General features: G+C 36.9%; 3 protein-coding genes across 4 annotated transcripts; 2 read left to right on the plus strand and 1 right to left on the minus strand.

Moving 5' to 3' along the window:
• The first annotated feature begins 5,190 nt into the window (after positions 1–5,190).
• LOC148910120 (uncharacterized) lies at positions 5,191–11,927 on the plus strand. The gene is made up of 6 exons (XM_089032656.1): positions 5,191–5,439; positions 8,524–8,795; positions 9,636–9,921; positions 10,045–10,207; positions 11,075–11,161; positions 11,599–11,927. The coding sequence occupies exons 1-6, from the start codon at positions 5,311–5,313 to the stop codon at positions 11,910–11,912; spliced, it is 1,251 nt and encodes a 416-aa protein (XP_088888782.1). The 5' UTR covers positions 5,191–5,310; the 3' UTR covers positions 11,913–11,927.
• Positions 11,928–11,979: 52 nt separating this feature from the next.
• LOC116289522 (pancreatic secretory granule membrane major glycoprotein GP2) lies at positions 11,980–18,841 on the plus strand. Of its 2 annotated transcripts, XM_089032639.1 has the most exons (12): positions 11,980–12,379; positions 12,777–12,893; positions 13,496–13,608; positions 13,930–14,248; positions 14,564–14,677; positions 14,814–14,936; positions 15,549–15,662; positions 16,097–16,308; positions 16,814–16,967; positions 17,317–17,545; positions 17,649–17,932; positions 18,142–18,841. In XM_089032639.1, exons 1-12 carry the CDS (start codon positions 11,995–11,997, stop codon positions 18,348–18,350), a joined length of 2,373 nt encoding a protein of 790 aa, XP_088888765.1. In that variant the 5' UTR covers positions 11,980–11,994; the 3' UTR covers positions 18,351–18,841. The 2 variants fall into 2 exon arrangements, with proteins under 2 accessions (XP_088888765.1, XP_088888766.1); XM_089032640.1 differs by lacking the exons at positions 13,496–13,608; positions 13,930–14,248.
• A 286-nt stretch (positions 18,842–19,127) lies between these two features.
• On the minus strand, positions 19,128–22,103 carry LOC148910121 (dynactin subunit 3-like). The gene is made up of 7 exons (XM_089032520.1): positions 21,967–22,103; positions 21,748–21,832; positions 21,337–21,423; positions 20,653–20,736; positions 20,173–20,282; positions 19,877–19,936; positions 19,128–19,519 (listed from the first exon to the last, which is right to left on the minus strand). Exons 1-7 carry the CDS (start codon positions 22,075–22,077, stop codon positions 19,433–19,435), a joined length of 624 nt encoding a protein of 207 aa, XP_088888646.1. The 5' UTR covers positions 22,078–22,103; the 3' UTR covers positions 19,128–19,432.
• Positions 22,104–22,409: the final 306 nt, after the last annotated feature.

The raw sequence follows: 22,409 nt of genomic DNA on the forward strand, positions 1-22,409 counted from the left end.
TGTGCAGGGGTTTACTCCCCTGATTCTGGGTGATTTTCTGTGCAGGGGTTTACTCCCCTGATTCTGGCTGATTTTCTGTGCAGGGGTTTACTCCCCTGATTCTGGGTGATTTTCTGTGCAGGGGTTTACTCCCCTGATTCTGGCTGATTTTCTGTGCAGGGGTTTACTCCCCTGATTCTGGGTGATTTTCTGTGCAGGGGTTTACTCCCCTGATTTAGGGTGATTCAGCACAGATAAGATAATTGAAATGTGAGATTATGGATAAAACGCGTTTCGGCTATAACTAGTAATAGCTTTCATCAAAGTGATGATGAAAATGTGTGAAGCGCGTATATGTAAACAAAGCGTGTGAAGAGGCAATGAAGCAATGAATGATGTAGGCTATCACTAGTCACAGCCAAAACATCATGTTTTTTAAACGTTCCACGCATGCTATCCGTAAACAAGAATTTGAAATATCATGTCTGAACGCGAAAACCTCAAAGAGACTACAGATAAGACAATCTGCAAAAATCTCTCAACTATTACTGGGTTGCGTAAAATGCCTTGTTTTTTTTTTAAACTATGGTCTGCTCTACGAAATGGCAAATCTGTGCAAGATCACACATAAATGGATTTGAATGACGTGTTCATAGATTCATGAATCATACGCTGGCTCAGCATGCGCAGCTGAGGCTGTGACTTTAGGCTCTCCTTAGTTAGAAGTAATATTAATGAGCGGTTAAAGAATATTTCTAAGAATCCGCATTTTTTTGCAATTCACATATTTTGTTTTTATTTTATTCCGGTTCGGTATCCTAAAAAAACTTCCGTTCTGATTTGCTGTTTGAGCGGGCGGTATTTTGTCAATATCTGCCCGCGCTCGTGGTCCGGTATTCTTTGCAGCTAAACAACAAAACAAAACGATAACAAAAACAAGTAAAAAAACACGGGGGAAAAAATTATTTGGCATTGCGTTTTCAATTATTGGAATCAATAATTATGTAGTTAGTGACCGGTGCGTTAGAATAAGGTACCTTTTAGTACTTGCGTTTTTCAACTCGCAAAACCGCAAAAAAGGTACCTTTTTATCTGCTTTTCCAATTTCCTTTAAAGGGCGAAACTTGAGAAAAGATAGGAAATTTCATCACATCCATTAAATAGATAAAACGCTAAAGTCCCTTTTTATTGAATAAAAAGGTACCTTTTCTAATCATTTGAATTTATTCTTAAAATCTATGAAAAGTGTAGGATTATTGACGTTGTAAGAAAGAAAAAGAAATTGTAAAAGCTGAATTTATTGTGATTTTTAGATTCTAAATTCAGAATTTTACAAGAAAGTAGAATTGGCACAATCTATCACTGATTTTGTTGTCAGTGCAATTTTAGATGGAGCCTATTAATGAAGTAAAAATCTTTTAATAGTGTAGTCCTTCCCAGCATGCACTTCTATGACAGTTTGGAAATGCATTGTGGGATTTGTTGACAAATCATTTCTGTTGAATGTGAATGTAGAACGCGATCTCGTTGCGTTGTATGAGATCGAAATATATGAACATGATAACTTGCAAATGTTGAATGTGAATCAAGCTGTTGAATGTAATCACGATCTTTGAATGTCATAAAAATATCTGTTGAATATGATTGATTTACAAATGTTGAAAGTGAATTTTGTTCTTGAATGTGAACTTGATCCTTGAATGTGATCAAATTAAGGTTCTTGAATTTTGCAACATTCGGCCTTCCATAAAAGTGACCATTCCCGCACAGGTCCTCCAAGGTCTATCCGGTAGTACAAGAGAGAGGGTGATGTCGGTGTATTAGGGGTATATTCACAAATTTAGGATGCCCAAATGAACAGGAAAACGGCGAAAACGATGGAAAAAAGATGAAAGCCGAAACTAGATAACATGAACATGTAGTTATGTATATTTTGAAGGTAGTTTATCTAAAGTGTTTTGTTAACTTTTCTTTTATTCCCTTGGCCTAATCAGAAAAAAAGTCACACCCTTGCAAATATAAAAGTTCATAGATACCTTTACGCATGCGTAATATTTGCCTACATCACAAGTCCATATATGGTAATAAACTTCATTTGATGTTTTAAAAATGTGAAGGCTTTCTGCATGATGCAAAAATATCGTTAGAAACAACAGACTTTACCATGCTATCAGGTTCTTACTCTCTACCAATGGAGAATAACTCGAAAGGCGAAGGAAATGAAGGGGTTTTGAGGGTTTTTTGCACTAAATTGTCGATAAAAATTGTCCAACGAAAGAGTTGAAGTTTCAAGATGAATGTCGTCGAAGTTGCTGGCAAATATTCTTGAAAGACATTAACTTTATTCTTCGAAATAAAAATTCTGGCTAGCGTCCTGTTGTGGCCAGAGGGAGTGTAAGTATAATACGTTTATTACTAGTTTATTAACGTTAGTCAGTCAGTAATAACACTAATATTCTGTTGAAGTAGAATCCACTCTTAAAACTCAAGAAAGTCAGTCTTAATAGTTTAAGGAAGTTTTCAGACAGTAGTTTTCCATTGGTATCATAAAACATGGACATTTTTATCTCTTTTTACTTCTAGGGAAGCGAATGATTATTGATATTTAATTTTCAAAGACTTAATACTTAATTAATCATTTGCTAGACTGAATAATAAGAGTTCATTATTCAAACGTTTCCAAAGGGAAGACCCGAGGGAAGACCCGAGGGACGACCCGAGGGAGAAAGTTGTGACGTACTTCCGGGTCCAAACTAGAATGAAAATCGCTGAAAACAGAGTGCTTACCATTTACCCAGAAAAACCGGGAATTCTGGTTGAAAACAAATCAGTTTGTATCATTCCGATCGGAAAATTCCGGAAAATTCGGTCTTAAGATTGACTTTTCCCGCTCTTTCGGTAGACGCGTTTACCATTTTTCGAAAGTAAAATTTTCCTGCTCTTTTCTTACCACTAGGGAATGAATTTCCAACCAGATGGATTGGTGTTAATGGTAAGCACCCCAGGCATAAAGTTAAAGAAAGTTATTTTAAGAAACTTCCCAATTTTGGACCCGGAAGTCGACTTGAGTGCCAAGATTTTACAATGTCAGTTCTCGCTACATTGTTTGATTTTGACAATGTCAAACGGGTTCAGACACACATTTAAAGCCTTTTACTATTTTGGTCATAAGATTTTTTAACCTAGCAAAGAACTAGTGCATTTTTTACAGCTAGAAAACAATTCGGTGTGAGTGAAACATATGGTATGACTATGTTGTGACTTCGAAATGGCTTCCGTAATGAACCAATCAAATACAGCTAAAACATTTTTCATCCAGTCATTATCGAAATAAAGTAAAAGCCATTTGATCAGCGTGGTACTGTCAATATTTTCTTGTAATATTAGCCATTATATATACATACAAACTGAGAGTAGAAGACTTTGATGTGCTCTTAAATTACAGTAACCAGGAAGTCTGGATGTGCTTGAATTTGTTCGTAGATAGGTGGATTTGCTCCAAACATTCCCTGCTTTAATTTTGTATATTATCTACGAATACAAAGCAGTGCAAACGTTCCGTATTAATGCGGTAATAATTATGGCAAGATATTGAAGTTAAACTGCGCAATAAGTAAATTGATTGCTAATTTAGGAAAGACAACAAGCGAAGCATTGAGTTTATCGGGGAAAAAAAAAACAACCTTCGAGTCAAGTGTGGTGATGTACTGATGGATAGATAAACATCCTGAGTTCATTTGATGTCCTTTCTTTGCTGGGAATTCAACTTTCTTTATTCTTGTCAAAAACTGGCGAACACTGATTTTATGCTATTTTGATAGAACTATAAAATCGTCTTTATTATGAAGCAAAAACAAACGAATAAACACCTTACACAAAAAGCAACACTGACAAGAACCAGCAAAACAAACATGGCCAAGCTTGACGCAACGATGTAAACGATACTCGTTGATAATTTAACGGTTTTATTTCTTGCAGCTTCCTTCATTCAGAAAACCATTATTAAGATCCTTTATTGTTTTCGGTTCGATTCGGACTGAGACAACGAGGCACGGGCCAAAACAAACTATACACCCTTACCGCTAAGAATTGTATCCATATATAAACTGTTTTCTTGAAAACTTTGACTAAGACTTTTGCCCTTTCATATTCAAATGAGTGAATGTGCATGGGTTTTGTTCAAAATCAATTGTATTTTTAAAAAGTTTAACTTGTTTAAAGCCATTTGTATCGTGAAAAATTTTCGATATCAAAAAAAGAAAGAAAGAAAACCAAAAAATATATATACACTTGTAGTATATCGACTGTGTGGAGATGAAAGTTTATCTAACTCCAATAAAATGTAAGGAACTTAGATTAAAAGTCAGATTTCTAGGAATATCGAATCTGGATGGACGTGATGTTAAACTAGCTCACTGAATACGCAAAAAGGAACAATTGATAACCCCTGTGACATCAGGCAGACTTCTAAGAAAAAAAAGACATTTTATTCGTGTTTTGGAAGCCTTAATATAATTATTTTTCATAAATATTTGATAAAACCATAAGCTTTTAAGTTTCTGTTTTTATCTTTCTATGATTAGTCCTGTTTCGCACATGGTTTTGACAAAAAAACTTTTGGTGCTCTAGAAACTGCTTAACTTGCAAGTTCATTGTCATATCTTCTGACAAATCGACGCAAATGTCAACACAAACTTTTCTTGGAACTAAATCTGGCTTTATATTATTCAATGTTTATCAAAATCAATCAAAAAGGCGCATTTTCTTTGAATTGTCAATACATATTTACTTTATAAGATTTTTCTGTTGTCCAACATAATTTAAAAACAATGTGTTTGAACTAATATTCGTTGATTTGTCTGAGCGTGTCTTTCTGTGACGCTTTTCGTTTTTATTTCGCAAGGTTGAATGGTAACCTTGAGGGCTTGTTAAGGGGGGTACTTCACTTCCGTACGTTTAAGATCTGTGCAAACATTTCCAAAATCGAAAGAAAGTTTAACAAAAATCGTCACTTCTTATGTTGTATTGTAAATCAAGACAATTGCCGTAGTCTCCAAAGTTTTCAAATTTCTTCAAATTTCTGCCATCAGGAGTAGTCTGACCGGCTTTGCAATCACAGTATGACGTCATTATAGAAGGTGTTCCCCCCTGATTTCAATATCTATCAATAGAATTAGGGCGTAGCTATCTTGTGAATAAAAGTTATCGGAATCAAATTCCTGCTCCAGAACGCTTGTCTTCGTTGTGCGGGGCAAAGCATCTTAGAGTTTTTTTCAAAGTGGAATCGCGCGATCCCAAGGTTTTTAGCCTGTTTGCAGGACAAGCTAAGTCATGGAGCTGGTAGAGTTTTGCGGGTTGATTATCGTGTCGTTCTCTGGTGTGGTTAATTCTTGGGGCGATTATAGTTACAGAGGAGGAACCATCTCTTACAGGCCAAATACAAACTATCCAACCCCGCGGGTAATATATATCTTTACATAATATCTAATAACATTAATATATAGATTTAGATTTAGTATATTATTAGGCTGGATTCCTGCGAGGTAATAAAATTTTTAGAAAACTGAAATTTTTTGCAACTTTCTTTGGAAGTAAGTCATGCGATTTAGGGAACGTAGGCATAACCTTTTTAAGAAACGGTCTCGAAACGAACTGAAACAGGAAACTCAAGTTAAAAGATTGTCAGTTTATGCCTTTCAATCCCTCCGTTGGAACTTTTCTCTCGACGTCTAAAATACTATATGTTCAGTGTTTTTTATAGCAAAAATACCCACTTCCCTACGATTAAATGCTATGAAATTTGAGAACCTTTTCACGGTCGCCAATTTTTTTTTGGACAATGGCGGGCGACGAGAGCCCTTAATATTAGTTTATTTAGATATAGTTATTTATATTAGGGAAGAAAATGTTTTATTCGTAGTTATAGTTATATATTGGTAAAAATATCTATTATTATACAACTATTTAAAAAAGAGGTAGTAAAGGTTTTGTTGTATGCTGCATGCTGCATACCAAGCCCGAAATGTATTGTGGATCATACGTAATTAATGTCGGCACTGAAAAAAATGCGCCCAAACACGCGCAGATAAAATTTGCCGGAAAATTCCGAGAGTCCATATCGTAGTGACGTAATTGCATTTACGTCGCTCATAGTGCATTTCGGGCTTGGTATGCGACAACTATAAAATCATCGCCAACCTTTTTTGAAATAGATGTATAACTTTTTGGAAATAAATTGTTGTTGTTGTTGTTGCCTAGTTTTATTTTATTAGCTAGAAAGTAAGTATAGAAATAATTTATTATCATCGTGGAATGTATGGCTGCCTGTTTGTAGCAATATTTAATCCTCTTGATGTGCCTTTGATTTAAACTTTATAACTGTGAATTTGAACATTATTTTCTGTGAATTTAAACTTGTTGATTTGAATCCAAACCGATTTTATTTGTGAATTTAAACTTTTGGATTTGAATTTAAACTTTTGGATTTGAATTTAAACTTTTGGATTTGAATTTAAACTTTTGTATATTTAATCTTACTGGGGCGAGCTGCTCGGCCAGAGCACTGCCTCGTTGTCAAGTAGAGTTCCCGCCATCTTGGATTTTTATACCACGTTCATTATGGCTCATGATGTTGAGCACTTTTTGAGGTCTATATTAGACCGATCTGAGGCATTGATCAATCAAAGTGGAAGTAAAAATGATTCTTTTCTGAGTGACTTGTTGGCTCATGTGGAATTAGTCGGAAAGGCAGTGGAATTTCTGCATGAAATACGTCATGTGTCGCATATAGATTTTGAAGATTTGGAGAGATGGAGAGATGGAGAGAGTTGGAGCAAGTTTATTCTGACATTGAAAAGGAATTTATGAATATAAAAAATTTACAAAATCGAAATTATTTACAAAATTTACAAAATCGAAATTATTTTCCCAAAGTAGAGGATATTTTTCTTTTAAAGACTCCGCGATCTTTCTTCTAATTTCTCTTTCATCATCATCCTCCACCAGCATCAACATACCCGAAGCTATAATGGAGTCCCATTTCAAATGTTGAGACTCGTCATCTTCATCATCAAAACATCGTAACAAAGCGAACTCTAGCGCCTTTTTCTCTTTCTTAGGCTTTTCTCTAGCTTGCTTAGTACGATCATAGTTGCTTCCAGAGGCTGCTCGCAATCTTTCTGGACGATTTAATCTCCTGCACAAACCAGAAGAAGAACTTTCACGAAGCATGCTACTAGCTCGTCTCAAAGTTTCTTGAATTGTTGACGAAGTGGGTCTAGGAGTAGATGGGTCGGTACGTTGCGTGGACGTTTCAGAGTTATTTGAAAGTAGGACTGAAGCTTCGTTCAGTAGTTTGGAAACTTTCTTCTTTACTTCATCCTCCTCCTTTTTAATCATGAAAAGCAGCCGTATTATGAAAGCAAAGCAATACGAAATGAACGTGGTATAAAAATCCAAGATGGCGGGAACTCTACTTGACAACGAGGCAGTGCTCTGGCCGAGCAGCTCGCCCCAGTAAGATTAAATATACAAAAGTTTAAATTCAAATCCAAAAGTTTAAATTCAAATCCAAAAGTTTAAATTCAAATCCAAAAGTTTAAATTCACAAATAAAATCGGTTTGGATTCAAATCAACAAGTTTAAATTCACAGAAAATAATGTTCAAATTCACAGTTATAAAGTTTAAATCAAAGGCACATCAAGAGGATTAAATATTGCTACAAACAGGCAGCCATAGTAATGGTAATAATTGATACTTTTCCGTTTGTCACACGATTGAGAGTCATTCGGTACCACTCGTCGAACGAGCGGTATATAACAGATATACACAATCCAGTCTCCACCATCACCTCCCGAAGGCTTGCCGTTTGCAGTCGAAACGTTGCGGTCCTTCTTGAAAGACTAATGATAAATTGTTTCTATAAGTCTATCATCATCACCATCATCATCATCATCATCATCATCATCAATTGATTCACAAAGACATGACGTTTTAGTTACACAAATGCGACACCGTGCTGTTCGTTGTGGCACTCCGTTTCACATTACGTTCCAGCCAGACAGGCTTTTCATCGTTAAAGTGTATATCAAGAAATTTTTTTTAATTTTCCAAACCACTTTTATATGAACAGTGAAGTAGTATGGTTGCAGTATTTTTAGATGTGGTCTTCTCTTTTCAAAGATAAAGATTTGAAATATAAATATGCAAATGAGATGACGTAAATTCAAGAATGTGTTACATTTTGAAGTGTAATTGTGTTTTGAAGTAAAATAACCTGAAAGTGCACAAAACCATATGTATTTCAGTTAAAAAGATAATTTGCAAATGAAAAAAAAACAGCAATACTTTCCACAACAGCATTTTTGCATAATTAATTAGTCATACAAAAAAAAAAAAAACAAAAAAAAATCCACATAAAAAAATATTGCAACCATAACTACACTGTGCACATATAAGTGATTTTGAAAATACATTTTTTCCTTGATATACACTTTAAAAAAGCCTTCCAGTTGCAAGGTAACGCATTATTTCTTATCTTTTAGGTCGAGTTCATATACCGATTGGCGTTTGAAGCGGACTATGTTTACTGTTACTCTGGAAATATCGGACATCGTGTTACATGGACTAACTCGCACTCTTCACCTTGGTCTGTGACAAAATTTACCTATTATGGTTTACTTCATGGTACATTCAACAGCATTAGTTCCAGTAATCAGATTTCATGCAACAGTTTCAACAGTGAAGAAGGCTGGAGCGAGGGAAACAGCTCGTTTACTTTTCGACCTGGATACAACGGCAGATTGTTGATAGCTATGTAAGTCAAATATAAGATAACTCTATTGTAAATACCCATACAAATCGGCCGCTTATGCTTTATATATTACAAAGAATCATCATCATCACCATTACCATTACCATAATCATCATCATCCTCACCATCATCATCACCATCATCATCACCATCATCATCACCACCACCACCACCATCATCATCATCATCATCATCATCATCACTATATCACCATTACAATTATCATCATCAGCATGATCAGTATCACCAACAATACCCCCATCATTATCTTTATTATATTTATTTATCTAAATTTGCCTCGAGTTCAAAATATGAAAAAAAGATACAAGTATAAATATGTTCTGAGGCAGGGAAACCGCAACAGCTAAGGCCAATTACTGCGGACCCTTATCAAAAGAATAAAGCAATGTCTTGACAATACATTTAGGAGCAGCACTGCGTTAAAGGACTGAGGAGGCAACGGACAGAATTACATTTTAAACAAATTGATTTCCATGAACGAGGATCGTCGCATGAGCACTGAAGAGCTGAGGTGTAGTACAGGAAAATATTTCACCACATCTTCATCACATCTTCATCGTATCTTCATCACGTCTTCATCTTCGTTGTGTCGATTGCTTCGAGGGTTTTCTCCGGATTTACTGGTTTTCCTCCCTGCATAAAAATCGAATTCCATCTGGCGTCGAGTGTTTAAGACACTGATCAAACCTGACTACCTAAAATCGACGTAAAATGAATTAGCATTTTTATTTGGCACTTTTTAGAGCGATGAAAATTAGCAACCAGCTGGAAGATTTGAAAGGTCAATTTAATTATTTAATTAAATTATTTGTCTATCGACAGGACTTATAACTATGGATACTGGATGCGTAATGTCTCTAGAGTTGATGGTAATTACGGAAGCATGCTACTGAGTGCGACGAACAACGTATCTGCCAACGGTGTCTTTAACAACTCTTCGCCAGTCTCCACGCTACCACTGACGGTCTACTTAAATCTAGGTATCCCATCAGTCATTAAAATACCTGTTGAAGATCCTGATGGTGACATAGTGCGTTGTCGTTATGCAAGCTACCAGGAATGTTACAGTGGATTGTGTACTTACTTTCCTCATGGAGTACTAGACGAGGTAAGCTAACAGGAATGTTACAGAGGAATGTGTACTTACTTTCCTCATAAGTACTAGACGAGGTAAGCTAACCAGGAATGTTACAGAGGAATGTGTACTTACTTTCTTTGTGATCATTTTCAGGGAAATTGTACTCTCAGTTATAATGGCGGTGGTTATGTAAATCAACTTTTGCCAATCATCTTGAAGCTTGAAGATTTTCCTTCAGGGACGACGCAGTTTGATTCGTCTAACGTTTTGGGCTCAGTGGATCTGCAGTTTGTAGTACACATCAAAAATGATACTGGTAAATAGCGAAATGTGTATTTTAACTTATATATCGCTATTTTTGGTCTCAATTTGAGACAGTAAATGTCTCGTTGAAAAAAATAAAAAGCAAGCAAACTGATTAAACAGAATACCTGCATGTAGCAGCAGCACAACACAACAGTATCAAAAACAGCAACAACAAAAGTAACGATGACAGTAGCAACAATAACAACAGTAACGACAGCAGCAACAGCAACAACAACAGCAGTAGCATAGTAGCAACAACGATGAAATAGTAAAGACGAAAGAGGCATTTTTTCAAGTGCACTGATTGCATGTTGTTGTTTTTATTTTTATTTAATAGAACGTTTTTGATTTACAATTAGCGATTTGTCAGAAAAGTATCGTTCTACCGAGCGGTTTTGGCTTTATTATTTTATTTTCATTTTACGTTTAACAGCAATTCGCATTCAAGGTGGAGGGTAACGACAAAAATCTCGATATGACTGTAAAATGACGTTTTTTTCATTTCAAACCTTTAAGTGGTTTTAATATATTCGTTGTTTGCTGCATCGAAAATCCTATATCTTTTTAATTGTAAAAAACGCAACTGAGAGCTGCTAGTCAAGGGAGTGATTTGTGACCAGAGATGATAAGACATTACGAGAGCAAACGGTTAATCGAAACTACAGCAACAACAGAAAGCAGCAGTAACAGCAGAAAAAAAGAGCAACAACGACAATAAAAACAGCAGCCACAGCATCGACAACCAAAGCAATAAGAACGCTTATTGCAAATATACGGTTTTTTGCTAATGACCTACAGCTTGTTGAAAAATATAGTTGTAATGAGCGTTTTTTCGTTTTTTTTTTTCTCATCGTTTGTTATTCTATTTTTCATACAGCACCAACAACAGCACCAGCAACAGCAGTAGCACCAACAACAGTATCAGTAGGAGTAGCAAACACAACAGTAACACCTGCATTATCAGGTTTGGTTTACGAGTAACGATGATTAATTCAGAAAGATATTGTTGTACTAAACACTCTTCGATTTGTATTCATCGTGTACTGTTCTTACTGCTCGAGGGAATCAAGGGTGGTGTAGCAGAAATATACGCTCGCCTCTCACCTCTGGGATCTTGGGCTCGATTCGAAGTTAAGGTTTTGCTCCGCGAGGGTTTTCGAGTTTTGCTACCTTTGCAAAGCCTAACAAGCTAATTCATTTGATCTGTGAGTTAGCCATGTTCTTTCTTTGATAAGCTCAGAGGTTGTTTCAGGGTTCCATCTGTGAGTTAGCCGTGCCCTGACATAGATCATCCCAGAGGTTGTTTCAGGGTTCAATGTGTGAGTTAGCCATGCCCTGACTTAGATCAGCCCAGGGGTTCTTTCAGGGTATCTATAAAATTAGTTGTTTCCTGTTTCACAGTTCGCATTCAAGGAGGGGGGTTCTCAGGTCGATTACAAGTTCTTTATAATGGAGTATGGGGTACAGTGTGTGATGATGACTGGTCCATGACCAACACCCACGTGGTTTGCCGTCAGCTTGGATTTGCTGGTGCCTTTTCTTATCATAACAGTGGAGGAGGAACAGGACAGATATGGCTTGATGATGTACGATGTTCTGGCAACGAGAGTGCTATTCAACAGTGTAGACATAATGGATGGGGAAGGCACAACTGTGGTCATAGTGAAGACGTCTTTGTAACCTGCTATCGTGATGGTAATTTCATGTATTACTAGAATATACATAATGTTCCTGTTCGGATGGGAGAAAAAAAAACTTAACGCTCAAGGTAAGAGGGTCGATTCTAAATGCATTCTAATGAATAAAATCATTTGTTTTCAAGAATGCAGCAACTACACTGTGCTCAACGCACCAGACCGTGCACAAGGATACCGGGGAATAAAGAACAAATGCGACAGGTATATCACTCCAGCATGGTACCGCTTCATGGGAGATGCAGGCACTGCCATAGCAACATCTTGTGTCCCTGTACGTCACTGTGGTACTGCTGCTCCAGGATGGATGACTGGTTCTCATCCTACCCAAGCCGACGGTGTCGTGACTCGTACGGTGTGCTTTAACTGGAATACCACCTGCTGTCCGCGTTCCAAATCTATTCGTGTTAAAAACTGTGGAGAATTCTACGTTTACCTTCTACGTGGACATACAGATTGTGCCCTGCGTTACTGTGGTAACAATACCGGTAAGAAGTCTAGCTTCTAAAACAATAACGTTAGAAATTAAAATATTTCAGATGCTTGAGGAAGAGGGAGAGGGAGAGGGAGAGGGAGAGGGAGAGGGAGAGAAAGGGGGAATAAACAATAGACAAATTACGATTACAGATCGATATTATATCAGTATTTAGATTTCTACATATGATATTCTTCACTTCTGGTAATATCTGTGCTTTAACGTGGAGGGGGGGGGGGGGGGGGGTGGACGGGGGATTTTAGCCGGTAAACTTGGAGGACCTTGGAGGTTACAAGGGTATCTTGATTTCTGGTTTCAGGCCGTAGAAATAAGTCAGATTGCATATTAATTGCCCCCCAGTCAACTCCCAAAAAGTCACGTGATTAATAGTTGGCAATTTTCTGTTTCAGAAAGCAACAATACCTGTGTCAGCAGTCCTTGTCGTAATGGAGCCACTTGTACCGATACAGATTATGGCTACAACTGTACCTGTCCTTATGAATACACTGGTAGACACTGTGAAACCGGTAGGTTAAATTATGTTATTAATTATGAAATATCTGACGCTGATTGGCTGGCTAACGTGCTTATATCAAGGGACACAAACATGCTAGAGCGAAGAGCGCTCAAGATTTGGAGACAAGACGAACATCAAAATATGCGAGAAATGATTTTTTTTTTTCGATTTCGAATGCTGTCTGTTTCCGCTAAGGTATTTTAGGTCTTTTTAAATATTAAAATATTTTCAGCTTTTTAAAATTTCGAGGTGATATTCCTGCAGGCATTTGGAACAGATAACGCATACCCATGGTCAACTATAATGGCTTTCCTAAACTGAAAAATATTCATGATATCAAAATTTAATGGTGGATGACGTCATACCCAATAATAAGCTCTGGGTCATGTGACCATTTTCTTGCATCGCTTGACCTTTTTGATGCATCCTTAGTAATGGTACTCAAGGATCCTTAATATGGTTGATGTTTGTTTGTTTTAAAATCATCTTCTTAAAATCTATTTTGCACTATAAATGTTTGACTTGTATAAAGTCATTATCTTTGACCCATGATAGTTAGCGAGGTTCAAAGTCGAGTCATATGCTTGTCTGATATGACAACATTTTTGTTAGTTGCAGTTGCCAAGGCGACCAACTGCTGGCACACAGCTGTTAGCATTCATTACACAGTTGGACCATCTACCATCACAGTTACACAAAGCGATGCTAACAGTATCATGACCGAGGTACATTTAGTAACTCTATATTCGAGAGATTTCAATGCTTTTCTTTTTTTTCCCCTTTCAAACTACTTCTCCTCTTCTTTATTATCTTGTGCCTTTATTTAGAGAGAGTGACACGTGACAGTCAAGCACTGACAAACGTGTCCTATGTTTAACATCTCTAAATGAGATCAATTGGGCCGCCATTTTACGTTGTCATGCAAACCAGTAATTTTTGGAAATATAAAATTAGATGAATTTTGGACAAGACTTTTTCTGGAATATCAGCTTCTGCTTATAAAGTGGACATCAAATCCAAACATCTATATATGCTTTCCGTAATAGGTACTGAATCATGGTACCAGTCAACTCTTGTGCTCAGGTCTAAGACTCAAGTTACTCAAGGTTACCATAGCAACCCCAGCCAATCGTTACGTCATTACAGGAAGCTTTGGGGTAATGTATGGTGAAATGAATTCGACTCAGAAACAGACTGCTACGTCCTGTCTTGGGAATGCTGCGATATTTATGGCTATAATCCTCAGGCCTGACTATTATACTAGTCCCTTGAAAGGAGCATATTGGGCAGATCGTGCCTCGTTAACAAATTACAAGGACAGTACTTGCTGTAGAGATGGGTTGGTCTCGTTTAATGAAACATGTGGTATGTGTGTTCTATTCCAAGATGTCAAAATGTTTTTTCTTTCCTCTTCCTTATACCTCCTCCTTCTCACCTTTTTTATTTGTGTGATTTGTCAACGATTTGAAATCATTCTTTGCGAAAAAACTTGAAAATCACACTGTGAAATGGTAATAAGATGGTTATTGAATGTACATATTGCTCATTGTAAGGATAGATAGGTGGTATTGCATCAAATCGTGGCCCAAAAGATTCCTTACATCTTTGAGTAAATAAACACAGGTATGACGAGATAATTTTCTTTCCTAATATGAGAAACCACATTTCTAATTCATTTAGGCATCAACCCGTGTAACAGTAACCCTTGTCGTAACAGAGGTACTTGTCAGGGTGGTGTTGGCTGGTACAGATGTTCGTGTCCTTATGCATACACTGGACAACAATGTCAGACTTGTAAGTAACAGTCATACAATATATAGACCAATGTTGTATTTGACGCTACAGTTGATGCGCAACTGAAATCATTAGACTAGTTTAACTGAAAAAATGCTATTCTAATATGAGATAATCTGATTCATTTTGAATCTAGACATGTACCCGTGTAACAGTGGTCCTTGCCGTAACGGGAGTACTTGCCATAATTATTATTGGCATAATAGAGGATATTACTGTTCGTGTCCTAGAGGATACACTGGACAACAATGTCAGACTAGTAAGTAACACTCAAGCAACAGAGCATTTTATTTGACGCTACAGTTGATTCCCAATTGAAATAATTAGACCGGTGTAACGGGAATGCTTCTATTCTAACTGATAACCTATTCATCTTGAATCTAGACATGTACCCGTGTAACAGTGGCCCTTGTCGTAATTTTTTTTTTTTTTTTTTTTTTGATTCTGATTTCTTTTGGTTACCTTTTTTTTCTTTTTGGTTCTGCAAATTATTGCCTGTGCACCTCCCTGCAAGATCCCTAGTTACGCCACTCAGTTGGTAATAATAATAAAAAAAAGAAACGATCAATGGTCCGATTTTTTTCGATGTGCACCCTCCCTGTAAAAGTTCTGGTTGCGGCCCTGTCCTCATAGGCATGTACCCGTGTAACAGTAACCCTTGTCGTAACTGAGGCACTTGTTACAATAAAGGGTTTAATAGAGGATATTACTGTTCGTGTCATTATGGATACACTGGGCAACAGTGTCAGACTAGTAAGTAACAATAGCATTGTATATGACACCACAGTTGATGCCCAACTAATGCCATTAGACCGGTTTAACTGGAAATATGCTATTCTAATATGAGAGATCCTATTCATTTTGAATCTAGATTTGCATCAGTGTAACAATAACCCTTGTCGTAACGGAGGTACTTGCCGGGGTAGTCGTGACTGGTATTACTGCTCTTGTCCAAGTGGATACAGTGGCAGACAATGTGAATCAAGTAAGTTGAGCACAGATTTGGTGCTTTTTATATAATTTCAGACCACGTGCCATGCATTCCCTTGAGAATATTTTTTTTATTTAGCGGATGAGCATGAGAAGACACATGAATAGGGATACAACTCAAATAAAGAATCTTATTCTCAAGACCACGTGTCATTCCCTAGAGTATTATTTCTTTGTTTAATGGTTGCACATGAGAAGTCAAATGAATATGGATACAACTCAAATAAAGAATCTTATTCTCAATGGAATGACTCGTGGTCTGAAATGGGAAAACATTACGCCCAAGTCGAAGAGGTCTATACGTCCACCATCACTACCATTATGACCACCACTACCACGACTACCACCACCATCACCACAACTACACTACAAACAACAAAAACCTTATATCAACCACAACCGTTAATGAGGCCACATTTTCCATTCCAGACCTTAAAACAAATGTAACTTGCGGCGAGAATTACATGCAAATTGACTTGGAGGACTCGTACTTCTCTGACATTGATTGGCGTAATCTGCACCTGAACGACCCATCATGTAGAGCGACAAAGACACCTGGCACAAGGAGACTTCGTGCACCTCTGGACCGATGTGGTACGACGTACACAGAAAACCAGAAAACAATCACATTCTGGAACGAGGTAAATCATTTGAATCGTATCTTCAGCAGAAAAAAAAAACCCTAGCGAATAGGAAGGGAACTTGAATATTATAGAAACTGTGTGAAACACGTACGTTTGTAACCATACCGTTGTTTCGAACGTGTATTGTTTTTACTCCAACTCTACGATCCCGGCGTACCGTGAGCGGTTTAACTTTTTGTATTTATGGAAAATAAACTTGTTATCACCACAGTATAAATTATTGTCATTGACCAGCCAAATACATTGCGTATTTTTAACAAATTGACATCAGTTTTTTGTGTCTGTCCTCTTATTGATGAGAAATAGGCAATCATCACGCGATAAATTTTTACAGCCAATAAGCGCGCGAGAAATTTGTATAGCCAATCAGTGCGCGAGAAATTTGTATAGCCAATCAGCACGCGAGAAATTTGTATAGCCAATCAGCACGCCAGAAATTCGTATAGTCAATCAGCGCGCGAGAAATTCGTAAGTTATCGTAAATTGTATGTATGAATCGCAGGTGAAGACTGACAACCGCTACCAATCAGTAGTGAATGGTCTGACTATCACACGTGACAGAAATCTTCTCCTACGGTTCTTCTGTTCGTATGAACGAAGCCGTTTTGTCAGTGCGTCCTTTTCACCATCAAAGAAGACAGTGGTTGCGTCTGAAGGTATTGGAATTTGATGGAAATTATTGTCTTGCGCAGAACATCGCGTCCTTAAGTTTTGTTAAATTGGAATTAGGAAATGTTGATTTTTACGGAGGGAGGAAAGTGGAGAACTCAGATAAAAACCAAGATGAGCACCTCAGAGACGTATCCAGGATTTTCCGAATTGGGAAGGGGGGGAGGGGGGGGGGGCATGACCAAAGCCCCCGAAACACCGAACCACCGAACCTAGAAAGAGCAGATTACAATTATTGTCGACAGGGAAGTTTAAAGGAACTGAGTTCAAAACTTGCGAAAACATGATTCCTGAAATGTATGAAATCCAGTTGAAGTTCTTGATCTCTTTTCACAGGATCCTATGGCAACTTCACCTTCTCCATGGATTTCTACCAGACTTCTAGCTATTTAAAACCTTACTCAGTTTTCGCTTACCCAGTGGTTGTCTACCCAAACCAGCCTCTGTGGGTTCAGTATGAAGTCAAGAATACCAACGCTGATCTGGTCGTGTTTGCTGAGAATTGTCGTGCTACGCCTTCTAATGATCCCAATGCGACTCCACAGCACGTGTTTCTACAGAGAGGGTAAGGGACTCACTCACCTCAGCTTAGTGTCAACAAATCTTTGACATCTTTAACTTAAAACTGATATTCAAACACCTGATAAGACATTTTACTCTTTTGACAGATGCGTGCGCGACTCAACCATGAATTATTGGTACAACCCAAACAGTAAAGTCCAGCGGTTCTCCATCAGATCGTTTCGTTTCGTGTATTCCAACACCTTTCTGGTGTATCTACACTGTGAGCTGATTGTCTGTCATCGTAACACAAACAACTCAAGGTGCACACAAGGTTGTATCAGCAGCTCCAGAGTACGTCGAGAAGCTGCTGACGGCTCCACAGCATATGACTTGTCTGCTGGACCATTGAAAGGAGGCAAGATCAACGATAAGAGTAACAATCAACAAGGTAAGATCTTAGTAAATGGCTCTAGGTCCAGCCCTCTGGGTCTGTTGGTCCAGGTCTATCAAGGTCAGTAGGTCTATCAAGGTCAGTAGGTCTATCAAGGTCAGTAGGTCTAGACCTCTAGGTCTGTTGGTCCAGGTCTATTGAGGTCTGTAAATCAATGCCCATTAGGAGTTCGTGTAAAAATATAATTTGATTTCCTGTTTTGACAGGATTATTAAAGTCCAAGCAACTCATTGGTGGACTAGGAGGCGTTGGCGGGTTGTTCTTACTCTTCACAATACTCCTCTTGGTCATAGTCTATCGTAACCGCAGGCGTGGCCAAAACAACAAACAAACCAGCATCGCTCTGGATGTTACTGTCAACTCGTATGAGCAGGTAAACGTGGACAGCGACGAGAAGAATGAAAGTGAAATTTAGATTGACAGCATGAGAAAGAAGGGGAGAAAACTGTTCTATACCTTAAACACAAAATAGGGCTCTCCTATCCTTGTCATGTGTCAATTGTCTAGTCTTTTTTCCTTGTGTACCCTTTAGAGGGGCTATCCCCTTCTCCCTCTCCTCTCCTACAAATCTATAAACACTGATATAACATTAAGCTTTGATTCAGAAATAATGGGAATAATCCATAGCATAATTTTGCAGACAATTTTAGTGTGTTAGGCTTTGTAGAGTGTTACCAAAGGTTTTCTATATGAGATAAAACTAATGGTAACTTTCTAAAAATGTACGATGATGATATTTGCATATGATTTTTTCTGCTACAGTTTTTGATTTTACATTAAATTTCTTACGTAGTCTGTAGGTTGTAGATAAAATATTATTATAATAATATGTTTGTGAAAAGTAGCTTTTTTACCCTTAATATTTTAATTATAAAGGAAAATAAAGAGTGATAAGGTAAAGCCATATTTATTGTTCCATCTTTGAGTTTGTTTTCAAAGGAAACCAGTTATTTTGTTTACAATTTGAAATTTTAGTAACTTTTCAGTGAAAAAACAAGTTGTAAAAGACGTTTCAGTCTTCTCGACAACATCATCAGGTCGTATGAAAACTGTTGTCAAGATGACAGCAAAACTTTGTCTTTTACAACTAGTTTTCTTACTGAATTGTATACCTAAACGTAACTTTTTGCAGTAAGAAACAAGATGATAAACAATTTTCACAGGATTTTGATTCCAATGATAAAAACATGGATTCAAAGGTTAATATTTATTGTTATTTTGAGTGTCGTGCAGAAGTTTAAATCTCAATCTATACATTAAATAAACCATCCCACATCTCCCCACAAACCCCTTAATTTGTGAGTATTTTCCTTAAACTAGAGTACAAACACTAAAAGTGTGCAACACTTTGCACTATTTAGTAGTAAATTAAATTAAACAATAAAAAACAATAGGATTAGCATAATTTAGCAGTATTTAGTGGTATTTATGTTGCACACTTATAGTGTTTGCACTCTACTATACTAGGTTATAAGGCTTGGATATTTGATGAATAATTTATTCTAAAGGTTTGGTGTCCAGATCTACTTCCATTCTTGTTAAGATATTATCCCATTCAATGAATTGCTTTGATAACATGGAAACCTGTGGATGGTTGGTCAAGGAGAACATACAGAATACTTATGGATTACTTTACATGTAACTAATACTGTCTGATGATTAAAGGGTGTGACTGCATAATTGACAAATGAATGAAAGACTTGTGCGAAACGGAATGATGGAAGGAAGGAAGGAAGGAAGGAAGAAAGTAACAAAGTAACAAATGAAGGAAGGAAGGAATAGGAGAAGTTTCAAATATATAAGAAAATAAACAGCAAGAGACAAAAAATGAGAGAGAATAAAAAATAGAGAAAAAAAACAGAAAATATTTTGGGAAGCATTTGATCTGAACTCTCCATCCTCTCTGTTCACATACTAACATACCAAGAACTGAAAGGATACAATATTGTTGTAATGGGAAAGAAGCTTGTTAAGTTGTGAACTTGTATGTTCTGTTTCTTCCTATCAAACAGAAAACATATTATTCAAACAGAATTACTAAAGAAAAACAAAACAAATGTAATTTATTTATTTTATTTTTCTAAGCGTACGTGAATTTGTTTAATTTAATGTGCGTGCACATATGCCATGGTTTGATCGTGTTTTTCTTGACATGTGGTTTAAAATGACATGTGGTTTAAAATGGGAAAATAATATGTGCAAGCTAAAAGGGTCTATTGGGAGCCCTGTGGCGTTACTTTGGGGTACAAATGTTGGGGTTCCTGTGGTACTACATTGTTGTGACATGCCTGGTGGTTGATTTGAACTTCAATCAATGGCTGCATCTTGGAAGACAAGGTAGGAAGATCTGCAAAACATTAACAACAATGACATCAAAAATAGTGCATTGTGTACTTTTCCACTTATTCATTCATTCATTCATTCATTTGTCTTTATCATTATTAACATGATAGCAATTAATTCCAACAACTGAAGATAAAGTATGAAAGGATGATGGTCTGGATATCACAACAAATGGGAATAAAGGTAAATGAAAAATGGCATAAATGGGAAAGAGAAAAATTAACACAATAAAATATTTAGAGGAAAATGAAAGCAAAGAGATTGTTAGATAAAGCAGTAAAATATGGAAAATGGTAACTTAAAATTACTGTACTATCAAAGAGAAAAAAGTTATGATAATAATAATAATAATATAATATATATAATAATAATACCTTTCAGTGGTTCTGTGCTCACAATTTTTTTGAGGTCCTCGATTTCATGAAGCTTTTCACAGCATGATTGCAACTGGCTTTCACCTTGGATTTTATACAATAGTATTGGTAAATCAAATGTTGAAAAAAAAACAATAAATGCAGGGAATGATTGCTAAATCTCCTGAGCCAGAGGCTTGTATTCAAGCTTTACAGGGAGGAAAGAAACCAAAAAACCTTGAGAAAACCCTTAAAGCTCAGGAGAGAACCAACAAGTTACTCTACATTTACTCACATATGACATTGAGCCTACAAAGCTTTTCACTGTTGTATCACAGCGTGGGACAATCACAACAGAGCTAGGCTCCAAACTAAGTGAAAGCCCAAAGATCAAATTAGAATTTAGAAGTTGATTTTTGAGGAGGGAGGAAAACCGGAGAACCCAGAGAAAAACCCTCGAAGCACAGGAGAGAACCAACAAACAAGGACTCGAACTCGGGCCGCATTGGTGAGAGGTGGCGCATTAGCAGCGCACGCCACTGGTGCTTCCCCAAAGCCTGCCTGGAAATCAGACCTGGGTTTCATTGGCGAAAAGCAGTGCATCCATGCTTCAATAATTAAGACATTGCATGAATATGTTTTTAAATTAGGCCCTCGAACAAAAACCTTAGCAGCATAAGAATCAAATATTCCATGTATAGTCACCTGCTATGATGATATCTGCCTTGACATCATCACTTAATGCAACTCTCTCCAGGAACTCTGTGGATAGATAGTTCTCCAGCTCCTTTACTAAAGAAAAAATTACAGCATGATTCAATTCGATAGTAATCTAAATCAGATTCCATTTTATTTGTAAACAGCTGAAGATGTTGTATACTAAATTGACCCACAACTTCCCACCAAGGGAAAGACTATTTTTACTTGCACACTGTATTTTTGAAGTTATTGAACCAATATAGAGCGAAGGCATTTAACCCGTGAAATATAAATTATTAGTCAACGTGTAATAGTCAAATACACACAAGAGAAAACAATGGAATTAAGGTCTACTAAAGTGTGTTTGTCTAATATCTATTTCACGGGTTTAATGACTTCACTCTAGGCTAAACTTACTCTTTTTCCATGTTTCTGATATTCGATAATATTTCGTAGACAACCGCTGCAGTTCATTTTGAACTCGTACCAGAGTATCTAAGCACTGTTGACAAGAATTATTCCAAAGCAAATATCACACCAATTTATAGAGTAAGACAATATCAATACGAGATTTTATGGTCGTCTTAAAATCTAGAAAATTCAGATTTTGATTTAGGAAAAGTGATCCTAGCTTACCGATTCGTTTTGAAATTTCTTCAAATCTTCTTCATTGCTTAAGACTTTTGATTCTAGCTCGTCGATTCGTCGTTCAAGGATGGTCAACACCTCTCCCTTCTCGTCCGCCATCTTGAATCGTAAACACGCGCATGCGATCTATAATACACAGCGGTGTATAGCTTCGTTGTGACGTATTTTCGGGTCCAATAAGCCTGAAGCGAGATGACGTTATACCCCTGACTCTATACCATAATAGTTTTTAAAATTCTTTCATATTAAAATTTTTAATTCCTTAGAGAATACAGGAACAATAGTCATAATTAAAGAACAAAAGCAGTGTGAAAAGGATTATGGTCTAGAGACGGGGGTAAAACGTCATCTCGCTTCAGGCTTATTGCTTACAAAAACCCGCTAAAATTAAGCAAAAAAAGGATTTCAATGTACAAAAACAAAAAATCTTG

This window comes from Actinia tenebrosa, unplaced genomic scaffold (assembly GCF_029948245.1).
Source record: "Actinia tenebrosa isolate PJP-AT-01 unplaced genomic scaffold, QUT_ActTen_1.0 PGA_scaffold1__47_contigs__length_23844297, whole genome shotgun sequence".
Lineage (NCBI taxonomy): Eukaryota > Metazoa > Cnidaria > Anthozoa > Actiniaria > Actiniidae > Actinia > Actinia tenebrosa.